Source organism: Littorina saxatilis, linkage group LG9 (genome assembly GCF_037325665.1).
Source record: "Littorina saxatilis isolate snail1 linkage group LG9, US_GU_Lsax_2.0, whole genome shotgun sequence".
Classification (NCBI taxonomy): Eukaryota; Metazoa; Mollusca; class Gastropoda; order Littorinimorpha; family Littorinidae; genus Littorina; species Littorina saxatilis.
The window spans coordinates 30,858,484-30,872,277 of record NC_090253.1 but is presented as its reverse complement, the minus strand read 5'-3'; the positions used below and the strand labels follow the sequence as shown (position 1 = coordinate 30,872,277).

Here is a 13,794-nt window from a genome sequence, read left to right as displayed (position 1 = left end):
CATAAGGAAAGGGACAACAAAAGTGTCCTTTCATGGGAGGCGTCCTTTCATCAGAGAGGCCTCACATTGTATATATATATACCGGACGATGTTCGGAAATAACTCTGTCGGGTTTGTATTGGTTGTGAAAGAGTAAACACCTGTTTTTCAGGGACTAAAATATTTGCACATGCTCCTGTCCACCCCCCTCGCTAGTGTTTGGCCGATCAAATGTTTTTTCACCCATAAGAGCAAGGGTATTCTCTATTTCACAACCCCTACACACCCCAAAGAGCTACTTTTCGGAAATCGTCTATTGGAGAAAAGCTGTGGGTACAGCAGACATTTGTTTTTGTCGCAGGATGGCTTGCTGACATAATTTAAAAGTGATGCAATAATTGATGTTCTATTAAGTTGACGTGGCACAGAAAAGCTCTTGTGCTGTGTGTGCACACATTTCAAATCTAAACGTGCCTTGTGTGTGTGTGTGTGGGTGTGTGTTTAATTTTAACTGTCTGATTTTGCCATTGGGCGAATAAATTGTTAAAGTCTGTTTTGCACACGCGTGCGCGCTAAACTTAAAACCTAATTGTCAAGGATACATATTTTCATTTATTTGGCACTTTTATTTTTACGTCTTCCTCTTTTTAAATGTGCTCTAACTTTAGGCATGGTTTCAGCATCCATGAGGTAGGGTAAGTAAATAACTATGCCTGACAGAAACAGCATACATGGTGTTTATGTGTGCGCATGCAATAAGTTTGTGATCGCGCGCTGGAGAACACAAACAGGCACTCAGCACAATGACGAAATTGCTATGCATCACTAAATAGTGAGCGATCCATGTGGATATTTGATTGTATATACGTTTGTTACTTGCGAGTGTGCGGATCTTGACAGATATCCACAAATCCTTAAACTAAACAACAACCATGCAGACAAACTCAATCACACCACTATCACACAGTCATGTATGCACAGATGAAGAAAAGCATAAGACGACCAAATAATATGACTCAAATTGTATTCAATCGATTAACAGTACATGAGTAATGTGACATTCTGTACATATAAAATGTTCACAGTCAGTCCAATGGACATTCTCTGTACCTTTTTATTGATCTGTACTTTTCCTTCCTCGGTAAGAACACATGTATTTTAAGCCTAAAGCCCAAAGAACATTATTTTAAGTCTAAACTAACAGACAAAAATGGCATGACTCCAGAGTTACATGGGTGCAACCTGGAAAATTCAAAAAACCGGCAAAAGTTGGGGTCCAAGCTTTTTTAGTATTTAAAATGCCAAAAAAAACCTTTCCTGGAACAAAAACATCGGCAGCCGATGAAACCAACAACCGGCTGCCGGCATGTAGCCGGCAGAGTTGCACCCATGGAGTTACTCTTTCTAGAATCACACTGTGGGTGAAAAAATAGGCCTGATGAATAGGTTCTGTTCCGAAAATCACTCTGCAGAAAAACAAAATATAAGCCTATAAGTATAAAGGGCTAACAAAACAATGGCACAGAGGTTTGTGGGCTTGAACAAAAAAGCAAACAGTAAAGTGACGCCACTTCAATTTTCTGTCTTGGAACATGGCGCCGTGCTAAACATTTTCTTTTGAATATGTAAATGCAATCGAGCAACAAAAAAACAAGTGTATAGACATAGTAAATTAGTATCTTGCAGAAAGCCATATATGTATGTAATACTCTATTTATTCTACAATCTTCTAGCACAATTTTTCTCACTTTGAGTCGGGTTACTTTCAAACTTCAAACCGCTACATTTGACTTGGAAATCATGCAACCGCATCAGAAGGAGATTGCCTCTGTTTACATTGACTGTGATGTTTGAACATTGAATCAGTTAAATTTGAGCATAATGTGCTGAAAAAAAACCCACCCAAAACATGGCCCTCAAGAACATAACAAATAGACAGCTGTACAGAACAACATACTATTTGAACACATTACTAGCTCTGTCTGCACTGTTGTGTCATTGAGATCAGTGTCTATATTATCCTAAACCTCTCTTCCAAAGTAAAATCTCATTCTCGCAACAATACTTCAGCTCACTGCACTGTGTTCTGCTGGCCAAGTCAAATGTTTTATAAAGCATTTTTGATCGTTTGCATGTGAAAATGGTTAATTTACAAAAAGAAGCTAATAGTCTCTGCTACCTTCACCGGACTATGACTAAAACTTTTTTTTTACTGCATCCAAGGACATTAAAACCCTGTTATTCAGGAATGCTGCGTCACAGCAAGACATAACTTCTGAATTACAGCATCCCATAAATAAATAAAAAATAAAAAAAGACATTTGCTTCAGAATGTAAATGTTATGTGTAGGGATTTTCCCATTTTCTGTCGGATAGCAGCAGATGTTCCAATGCGGTACGGGGGGAAAGTAGCACTGTGATAGATAAAGATAGATAAGATTCATATAGTCCTGTGAGGTTATCCTCATGGGAATTTGCGCTGCTTTCTCCCTGGAGAAAGCGTCGCTGCCATACAGTATACAGTGCTACCAATATTTGTGATTTGTTTCCCTCCATGCATGTTTTCCTGTTTCCATACCCTAAGACTTTCGCTGTGAACTCAGGTTCTTTATCATGCACATGCGTGCACACGGAGTTGTTTGGACACCGAGGAGAGTCTGCATAAAGTTGATTCTGGAAAATAAATCCCCCGCCAAACAAGGGGATCGAACGCACGCCGATAGAGACAACTGGTTTTGAAGCCAGCGCCACTACCGGCTAAGCCATTTCCCCACCCTGCCGACTGAAATATTCATGAAACCTGATTTTGTTGTGCTACTGCATTTCACTTGTTCAACAGCAATGGAATGACAGCTTGCTTGGTCTATGAAACTGGCCAAAGACCAAACTTTTAAATGGTATCAGATGAGCCTTCAACTTTGACACATGTATACAAAAATGATCAGCCTTGGTGCTCTCACCACAGAAAGAAGTATGGGAACTGATTTTTTGTCCAAATAGGTGGATCAACTTGTCCCTTGAAAACGTCTGGCCAGACCTGAGCTGTTGAGCTGAACTGCTGTCACGAGATGGTGTGTGCCCTTGAAAGTACATGAACTACACAACACACAGACTAGCATTCTTAACAAACACGCTCCACATCAGAGTTGGCTTTTTTCCCCTTGGGCTGTCTTCTTCCAGACTGAACAGGATGTGGAAGATCAACATTTAGTTTCCTCCCAAAAAATGCAGGATCTTCAAGTCTCCAGTTGTCTCTATTCTGTGCTATGGCTGCTGACGATGAAAGAAGAATCTAGGTATTTGTCTATTTGAGACAAAATGACCCAGGAAACTGTATCTCATACAGAAAGCTGAATACAGTGGACCCCCTTTTAAGACCCCCCAATTTAAGACTTCCTCCCTTTTACAACCTTGTATTTTCACACTGGAACGCCGAAGAAGAAGAAGAAGAAGTATTTTCGCACATTTTGTTCTTAAGCCTTGTAAATTTACCCCCATTTTAAGACTCCCTCCTTTTTAAGACCTGATTTTCTCAGATTTTTTTAGGTCGTAAAAGGGGGTTCCACTGTACCACAAACTGTGCGCAGAACTTGGTGAAAAGCATCATGAACCTCTCTTGACAACTGCTGGACGATGGAAGTTGGAGTGGTTGGGCCATGTCAAGAGGCATAAAACCCAAGATGATACTGCAAGGCACCATTGATGAAGGACACAGTCGTGGATCATGGAAGACAAGGCAAGAATTGGTCCAACAATGGCAAGGACTGGACGTAATGAGCGCTCCTGGCCTCCTGTAGACTGCATAGCCTGGAGAAGGATTTCTCCTGCTTCTGCCTTGAAGTCCCACATGAACTTGATGAAGACTGTCTGACTGAAGGGACTAGTGGTGATGATGATGACAACAATTGTTTTCACTGAATCAATGTCAGTCCTGCCGTGGATGTCTGAAATAAACAAAACCCCACACGTTTCAATGAGTCCCTGCAAGTATCACAGAAAAGAACAGCCAGCAGTGCTAGTTCATTGTCTAAAACTTCTTTTTATAAGTGCAGCTTTCAAATCAATGTTCAATGGGCACAGCAAGTCAACATATATATTTCATATTTTTTAGAAAGCTTGAGGGTAATAAAACTGTGCTCTCTTATCACTATACACACAGTGAAAACAATTTCTCCCCTATACACATCAGACACAAAATAGCAAACTACCAAACTCTGGGCCTCACTATGATTTACCTGTGTAAAAGGGAAGGTGTGATGATATTGTTTTAGTCTGACACTAATTAGTCTTGTTTCTAACCCATGATTCCTAGTTAAAACAGCTAAAAGCTTTTCACTAAGGCCTCCTGTTCAACTATTTGTATCCTGCTGTACACACCAGAGGTTCTGTAATGTCACACACCACATCTTTATTCGTATTCTATTGCATGAGAATCATAGAGGTAGTGGCGCTCAGAGCTTGATATTTTCATGTCTTGGGAGTTTGATCTTCTTCGCTCATGGCCTTAGACTCCCACGTTCATTCATGTTTTTAGCACGAGTGGATTTTTACATGTATGACCGTTTTTATCCCGCCATTCAGGCAGCATACGCCGATTTCGGGGGAGGCATGCTGGGTATTTTCGTGTTTCTATAACCCACCGAACTCTGACATGGATTACAGGATCTTTTCCGTGTGCACTTGGTCTTGTGCTTGCGTGTACACACGAAGGGGGTTAGGTCACTAGCAGGTCTGCACATAAGTTGACCTGGGAGATCGGAAAAATCTCCACTCTTAACCCACCAGGCGGCAGCGACCGGGATGCGAACCCACGACCTCCCAGTTAGAAGGCCGACGTCTTACCACCACGCCACTGTGCCCATCTTGGAAGTCTGATTAAAGTAAACAATTCATTATTAAATAACAAGAAGAATATTCCCAAACTATCTGGGAAACATGATATGTGTGCTGACTTGGTGTGCCCTTTAAGACATAACCAGTAATCTTGCAATTATAGAGGCAAACAGTTCATCAGAACTTCATGTCAGAAAGTGCAAAGTTTGGGGGAGCTCTGTGCAGTGTGTACAATGTGACAGCCATACTATATAACATTAAGACAAGCCAGCTGACTCTAGCCGGGCAATAATTTTTTAGCCGGGAAAATACACTACTTCCACTTCAAAACTTAGCAGCAGATTTCATAAGAACCAGCCAGGTGCAATTCAATCAATCAATCAATCAATCAATCATTATGAGGCTTATATCGCGCGTATTCCGTTGGTACAGTTCTAAGCGCAGGGATTTATTTTAATTTTTTTTATTTTATGCAATTTATATCACGCACATATTTAAGGCGCAGGGATTTATTTATGCCGTGTGAGATGGAATTTTGTTTACACAATACATCACGTATTCACATCGGCCAGCAGATCGCAGCCATTTCGGCGCATATCCTACTTTTCACGGCCTATTATTCCAAGTCACACGGGTATTTTGGTGGACATTTTTATCTATGCCTTTACAATTTTGCCAGGAAAGACCCTTTTGTCAATCGTGGGATCTTTAACGTGCATACCCCAATGTAGTGTACACAAAGGGACCTCGGTTTTTCGTCTCATCCGAAAGACTAGCACTTGAACCCACCACCTAGGTTAGGAAAGGGGGGAGAAAATTGTTAACGCCCTGCAATTGCAATTGCCTAGTGTATAAGATGCAGGCCTTCCACGCCAAAGGTTAAGTCAAGAAGTGTTTGAATCCTGGCTGTTGAAATGTTTTGTCCATCTCCCGAGGCAACTTATAATTGCATCCCCCTAAATTGAAGTACATGTATACGGTTGCCTACAGGGCTGGGTAAAAACAGTCATACATTTCAAAACCTACTCGTGCTGTTCTTTGGAGTTACAACCCATGAATGCAGGTTCAAACAGGTTATGAGAATGACTTACCAGTTAATACAATATGTTCTGCCCAGGGACTCTTTTCTGCTTCCGCCACAACAAGTTGAATTTCCGCAGATGTTACTTCTCTCCCTGCCATAGGACTGGAAAAAATTAAATTTTTTTTAAAAGAAAACACACACCAGGAAAATAAATAAACTAATGAACAAAGGTAGCTGGTGGAACAAGTAATAATTCGACCTTTATCAACAGCTATTGTGTTTTCAGCGTAGCAATAGGGTCCGATATTTAGACGAGACAAGTATAATGCCGACGAGTCGAAGACGAGTCGCATTATACTTGTTCGAGTCTAAATATCGGACCCTATTGCTACGCTGAAAACACAATAGCGATTATATATGCTGTTCTGACCTTGATTTGTTGTTCCAAACTTACAAAAGGACAGTTTTTGCGTCGATCTTAGGTTTTGATAGCAGACGCCGTTTCTTATGCGCATTAGTTTTGCGCATGCGCCACAATGCGAGCAGACGGCAGCGAAGTCAATTTCAGTTTGGGTGAATGGCATTTATACTTGTCTCGTCATGAAGCGAATTGTTCATCCTCAGTTATAAACGACTACATGAATGTTAGTGCCATGGGCTGTACATCAATACTTCAGAGGGGAAGTGGGTATTTAGTGTGGAGTTACGAGATAAGAAAGTCGGCCATTTTTCTCAATATGCTTTTGGATATTGAGTAAAATGGCCGACTTCCGTAGCATTATGCTTTGATGATCGGAAGAGACCATCCAATCACAGCCCCCGAATTCCCCCGCGTGTCCATCAGAATAGCTATATATAAGAAGATTACTTCAAAATAGAATAATGATATTTGCCAAAGCAAGTATGTCAGAAAGTACTGATAAACAGCAATCTGGTGTGCATCATTATTTGTTTTGTGTCAAGCCAATTAACCCCTGAGGTTCACAGTGAACAGTAATGTACCAAGTAGATCTTCCTATGTGTATAGTCTAGAAAATATGCACATGAATTGTGATCAATCGGGCGGGGATGTAGCTCAGTCGGTAGCGCGCTGGATTTGTATCCAGTTGGCCGATGTCAGCGTGAGTTCGTCCCCACGTTCGGCGAGAGATTTATTTCTCAGAGTCAACTTTGTGTGCAGACTCTCCTCGGTGTCCGAACACCCCCGTGTGTACACGCAAGCACAAGACTAAGTGCGCACGAAAAAGATCCTGTAATCCATGTCAGAGTTCGGTGGGTTGTAGAAACACGAAAATACCCAGCATGCTTCCTCCGAAAACGGCGTATGGCTGCCTAAATGGCGGGGTAAAAACCGGTCATACACGTAACATTCCACTCGTGCAAAAAACACGAGTGTACGTGGGAGTTTCAGCCCACGATCACAGAAGAAGAAGAAGAAGTGATCAATCGATAAGACTGAAGAACAAACCATGAAAATAACACCACCACTAAATAGCACACAGAATGCCAAAAGAGATTGTTGAAGGCTCACTCCTTTGTGACATACAGTTAAGCTCACCCTTTCAGATATGGCCAGGCTTTTACTTGGGACAAGACCATCTTTCTGTTGGGTCACATACCAGAAAACAAGTGGTAAGCAGATAAATATCTTATCAGTGGCATTTGAAATAGACTTCATAAGATATTGCACTGTCATTTCAACTTTGGCCGGTTGCAAATGGCATACATGTTTGGATTTGATGTATTAATCTCTGGGCTGAGAAGATAAAGCCATACTGTAATGTATATTTTGTCCCTTTTGGTTACTACTAGATTAATTCACATAACACCTGGCATGATGGCCTGTGGAACAAAGAATATGCTTAAAATCTTACCAACCTTACCTCCCAGCAACTGACAGTGAAGTCAGTAAAGAACTGCTGGGTGTTCTGCATACCTGGACCCAAGAAGGCAGCTTCCTCATCCCTCACGCCACAGGACTACAAAGACAAAAAAAGCAACAGGATTGTAGGCACTTGCATGAACTGACTTGGAAGTTGAACACTTTTACATAGCATCATAGATGAGCCACGCCACGGTAATGATCAGCCCTGCATGGGTACCACAGTGCTTCATCATTTGACTGTTGTTACTCCTTGTGTAAAGCATGTTTTATGAGCAAATCACTTCCAACTTGTGGTCACACTACATTGTTCTTTCTGGCCAAGTTTAGGGTTAAACAACCCAAAGTATCATTAGCACTTTCAATTGATGCACGGGAACATACCAGTTTCGAAGAAGAAGCTAGTCTTGGCTCACTCAGACTTACTGTGAACAAGACATCTAATGCCTTTGAGGGATGTTAAAACCTTCTTAAAATCTTGTCATAATTTGAAATCTTCAACAGGGATCATGGGCAAATCTCAAAATGTTAACTCGCCAGCCGGGCGATTAACTTCAAGAAAGTCACTAGCCCGGCAGAAATTTTGCTGGCCTGGTACCAGTGGTAAATGCCACTGTTTACATGGCTTTAAAACTCGAAATGAGAACAAAAAAGGTCGCATTTGACCAGAGTTTTCATTAGCCAGCCGGGCGAGTTGTCAGGCGGTTTTCACTAGCCGGGCAGATGTTTTACTCGCCCCAGGGCTATCCGTGCTTTGAGACATAAAATGATCAATCAAATTTTGAAGAACAGTCCCCAAATGTTTCAGAATACAAACATTATGTGAGCAATCTACTACCGACTGTACAGATAATGATATTTTCTGTCAGATAACCATGGTTGTCTGAAGGCGGTGCTGTTGCAGTTTTGGTTGTCTGAAGGCGGTGCTGTTACAGTTTAACAGTGACAGCAGCACTGTGATCGGGTAACTCCCTATGCGAAGATGTACAATGGACTGACTCGTAACATCTTCTTCGTGTACCGGGTAACCTGATTTAGTTGGATAACTCATTAACTGCATTTCATGAGTTCAACTGCAGTTGAACGACTGTGCTTCGGGTTCATGCAACTGGTGGTTAAAGCTCGGTGGTAATGACTCTAGTGGTTGATATCTAAGTTATTATAGCATAGCCTCATTCACCATACATACTGCGTACGTACATGCTCATTGCAACACTTGCATTGTTTACGTCAGGTGCCAGGAGATCGGTTCTTCACTACTCTCATCTGATCTTGATGCACATGTTGTATACATCAATCAATCAATCAATATGATGCTTATATCGCGCGTATTCCGTGGGTACAGTTTTAAGCGCAGGGATTTTATTTTTTTATTTTATTTTATTTTATGCAATTTATATTGAGCACATATTCAAGGCGCAGGGATTTATTTATGCCGTTTGAGATGGAATTTTTTTACACAATACATCACGCATTCACATCGGCCAGCAGATCGCAGCCATTTCGGCGCATATCCTACTTTTCACGGCCTGTTATTCCAAGTCACACGGGTATTTTGGTGGACATTTTTATCTATGCCTATACCATTTTGCCAGGAAAGACCCTTTTGTCAATCGTGAGATCTTTAACGTGCACACCCCAATGTAGTGTACACGAAGGGACCTCGGTTTTTCGTCTCATCCGAAAGACCAGCACTTGAACCCACCACCTAGGTTAGGAAAGGGGGGAGAAAATTGCTAACGCCCTGACCCAGGGTCGAACTCGCAACCTCTCGCAAGTGCGTTACCACTCGGCCACCCAGTCCTTACATGTATTTAGGGCATTTACACCCCTTTGTTGCACTGATCACAAATACGTAATTGGTTTTTGCTCGAATGATTGTTGCAATAGGTGTTGCATTCTGTGATTTACTGATTATGATGACTTGATGCCCGCCAGACTATACTTTTCTTCCACAGAATTATGGCATACCTTGCGTAAAATCTCTGCAAACATGACCTCTCTGTCGACTGAATGGTGACGATCCTCCACAGCACAGAAGTCAAAGTGGTCTGCAGTTGGGAGTCGTCTAGATTCTCGGCTTCCATACCTGTAACAAGCGAGGTGTTTATGAGAAAATCATGCCTCAAAATAAGTATGTAGTTTGCTTGAGGGAAAAACACAACATAGAAAAGTGTGATTTAGATGTCCTTGGAATTCCACCTTCACCTACAGTGTATTATATTAGCAAAGTAGGTTGGATACATTAATTTAATTGTCTTACTGTGAACGTCATTCCTCTGTCTTTTTCATTGTCACTTGAACAACATGCACTTATCATTGTCAATCAAGTAAACGCCTCAGTTATTCTCTACTGTTAAAAAAATACATCTTTGATCTGACATTCCGTATTTTTACTGCCCTTGCAGTAATAATATACATAGAGTTATATTGGGTACATCAACTTCAGTGCATCCTCACAGCATGACAGTTGACACTCGTGACAGGCCTAAAAGTGAAACTGAAAGTGGCGAGTAGAAACATGTAACTGGCGAGTAGAAATGTTCATCTACTCGCCAAATGCGAGTAAAGTTGCTGAAACAAATGCTTGGTTTGGGTAGTAAAGTTTGCTCTCTGGCTAGTACATTTTCACAATTTCAGAATCACTAACCAAAGGCAATCGAGTATAAAGAGCTTAACCATTTGTTAGACTTTCAGGGCTGATTGGGTATATATTCTTCTTCTTCTTCTTTCCAATGATGCCCACGATAATGATAATGATCATTATGGCATGAAAAGGGACCAGTGCTTTGTTACACTTACAGTCCATTTGCGTACTCTGGTCGTTATCATTATCATAGTCCGTAAATCATAGCAAAGAGTCCATGTCCGTAGAAGCCTACTTTTTGTTGAGAAAACTGTGACTTAGTTTGCGTAGGCCCGCGACACAAACGTGACAAAGGCATCAACCGTTGCCGCCTCCACCGTCTTATTGGGAAGGCGGTTCCAGTCCCTCACAGTTCTCGGTAGAAATGAGCCCTCTCTGTATTGAGTTCTGGTATTTATGAGGCAGAACTGCTGATCGTGGGTACGGCGCTGTCGTGATGGGGGTGGGACTAGCTTGCTCCTGAAGACTGGGCACTGAATTAGTCCATGATGAATCTTGTAGAGGACCCCCAGGCGCGTGATTCTTCTACGCTGCTCGAGAGACGGCCAGCCCAGTTGGTCAATCATCCGGCTCACACTTGACGTGTTGTGGTAGCGGTTGAGTACGAAGCGGGCGGCACGTCTCTGGACGGCTTCCAGCTTCTCGATGCTCTTCTGGTTGTATGGGTCCCATACTGATGAGGAGGTATTGCTGTAGCTGCATGGTCTTGTTGTTCTCTGTTGGCTACAACCCTGTACACTGCTGTATCGTCCGCAAACAATCGTGCCATTGCTGTCAGTTTGTCTGGAAGGTCGTTGATGTAGGCCAGAAATAGACAGAGGCCCAATACTGGGAATACAGAGCCCTGAGCCAGTGAGGTACTCCTGACCTGACGTTGAAGTTGTAGAGTACAACTGCTTGGTGCCGATCATTTAGGAAGTTAGATAACATTTCGGCTTTATGCTAGCTAGGGGGGAAAAGGGAAGAAGTAAACTAAAAATAAATACTGGTAGTTCTAATAAGATATAATGAACTTACCCAAGTCACTTGAGCATGCAAATCGCCATGCATTCGTCGCAACAACTGAACAAGTATCCACACCGTGTAAGAATCCTGACGAAGAAAAGGTATGTGTCTTTGTGTTGCCCGCAACCCGGCGAGCAAATAAACAACTCGTGAATACTGTCTCGCGTACTGAAGGCAGAAAGGATCTGTCGAACAAATCTCTACTGTTGGGACATTTTCACCACCGACGGTCGGCCATTGACTGGTAAAGCAAGAGTGACCGTCCTTGATTAAAAAAAAAAAACCCGGTGTAGGATCCGGTCCGGTCCCCCCTCTGAAGTAGTCCCCCGGGGGACCAATTCGTGGCAAAAACTGCTCTATAATGGTCCCCCCTTAGACATCCAGCCTCGTTGTTCTTAGGCATTCAAGCCATTTTCAATCTATATCTTCGTCCGGTATTATGTAGTGCACAGACAGCAATCTCTTTGTTTGACTATATTTTGCAGAAAATAAAATAGATCTGATTTATAATGCCGTTCAAAAGAAAAATGACATGAAATAAAATGAATAATAAATAAATACTGATAAGAAGAAATGAAACCAGTCTCTGATTCTTTCCTTTCTTTTCTCTAAAATTGCTGGTAACATTACTAACATTGTAACAAGAACAAGTCGCGTAAGGCGAAAATACAATATTTAGTCAAGTAGCTGTCGAACTCACAGAATGAAAGTGAACGCAATGCCATTTTTCAGCAAGACCGTATACTCGTAGCATCGTCAGTCCACCGCTCATGGCAAAGGCAGTGAAATTGACAAGAAGAGCGGGGTAGTAGTTGCGCTAAGAAGGATAGCACGCTTTTCTGTACCTCTCTTTGTTTTAACTTTCTGAGCGTGTTTTTAATCCAAACATATCATATCTATATGTTTTTGGAATCAGGAACCGACAAGGAATAAGATGAAAGTGTTTTTAAATTGATTTGGACAATTTAATTTTGATAATAATTTTTATATATTTAATTTTCAGAGCTTGTTTTTAATCCGAATATAACATATTTATATGTTTTTGGAATCAGCAAATGATGGAGAATAAGATAAACGTAAATTTGGATCGTTTTATAAATTTTGATTTTTTTACAATTTTCAGATTTTTAATGACCAAAGTCATTAATTAATTTTTAAGCCACCAAGCTGAAATGCAATACCGAAGTCCGGGCTTCGTCGAAGATCACTTGACCAAAATTTCAACCAATTTGGTTGAAAAATGAGGGCGTGACAGTGCCGCCTCAACTTTCACGAAAAGCCGGATATGACGTCATCAAAGACATTTATCAAAAAAATGAAAAAAACGTTCGGGGATTTCATACCCAGGAACTCTCATGTCAAATTTCATAAAGATCGGTCCAGTAGTTTAGTCTGAATCGCTCTACACACACACACACACACAGACACACACACACGCACATACACCACGACCCTCGTTTCGATTCCCCCTCGATGTTAAAATATTTAGTCAAAACTTGACTAAATATAAAAACGAGGCTGGATGTCTAAGGGGGGACCATTATAGAGCAGTTTTTGCCACGAATTGGTCCCCCGGGGGACTACTTCAGAGGGGGGACCGGACCGGACCGGATCCTACACCTTACCACTTGTCTCCGAAAACCCCCGAAAACCCCACACAAAAAAACCGAAAACCCCTGAAAACCTCATCAGAACATAAGAAATTTCGTCCCTAGATCGTGTTTTGTTACATATTTGTTTGAAATCATGACTCATGTATATCTGCAACTTTCACCGTACATGGCTTTATTTACGTGTTTGTGCAAGGATTTACGAACTTGAGGGGGAGAGGGGGGGGGGGGGGGGGGGGGGGTTAGGGGGTTAGGTTACAGTTAGTTGTTTTGTTTAATATAGGCCGGCCTGACTGATCAGGGCTGGACTATGATAAAATACTGAGGCAGTGGAGAGTCAGTCAGAAGAAGGGGGGACTCCCTCCCTTGTCCCCCAAGCCCCCCCCCCCCCCCCTTAAAGATCCAGCCAGCCCTGATCAGGCCGGCCTATGCTAAACAATATAACCACTTGAACTGTCACCTAATCTCATTGGTACTAATGACTTACAGTAATTGCCACAACAGTACACTTTTTTCTTTTTCTAGTGATACTATATAATTAAAACAATGCCCTCGTGACAAAAATGGTTTCTTTTAAGCCACACAGGTCTGTTCCGTTGTTTTTATCTATTTTGTAATTCTTATTTTCACGTTTAAGCCACTGCGACGGCCTCGATATTCTTATTCCGGTAGCGTCGAGTGGAGCTTGATACGGGTCATAGCATGGGGAGCTTAAACCTGTGTAGGCTGTAATCATAGGCTATATAAGTTGAGCTGTGAACGTGATAGCCTTGGCCCGTATACTCAGTTAAATGCTCCATACTAAAGCTCAATA

The 13,794-nt window shown here is 41.8% G+C and overlaps 1 protein-coding gene across 2 annotated transcripts; it reads right to left on the bottom strand.

The window, feature by feature from the left end:
- Positions 1-986: 986 nt before the first annotated feature.
- On the bottom strand, positions 987-11,651 carry LOC138975840 (uncharacterized). 2 transcript variants are annotated; one of them, XM_070348600.1, is made up of 5 exons: positions 11,383-11,651; positions 9,690-9,807; positions 7,715-7,815; positions 5,904-5,998; positions 987-3,923 (listed from the first exon to the last, which is right to left on the bottom strand). In XM_070348600.1, the coding sequence occupies exons 2-5, from the start codon at positions 9,711-9,713 to the stop codon at positions 3,583-3,585; spliced, it is 561 nt and encodes a 186-aa protein (XP_070204701.1). In that variant the 5' UTR covers positions 9,714-9,807; positions 11,383-11,651; the 3' UTR covers positions 987-3,582. The 2 variants fall into 2 exon arrangements, with proteins under 2 accessions (XP_070204701.1, XP_070204702.1); XM_070348601.1 differs by having other exon boundaries at positions 7,720-7,815; positions 11,383-11,649.
- Between the last annotated feature and the right edge of the window lie 2,143 nt (positions 11,652-13,794).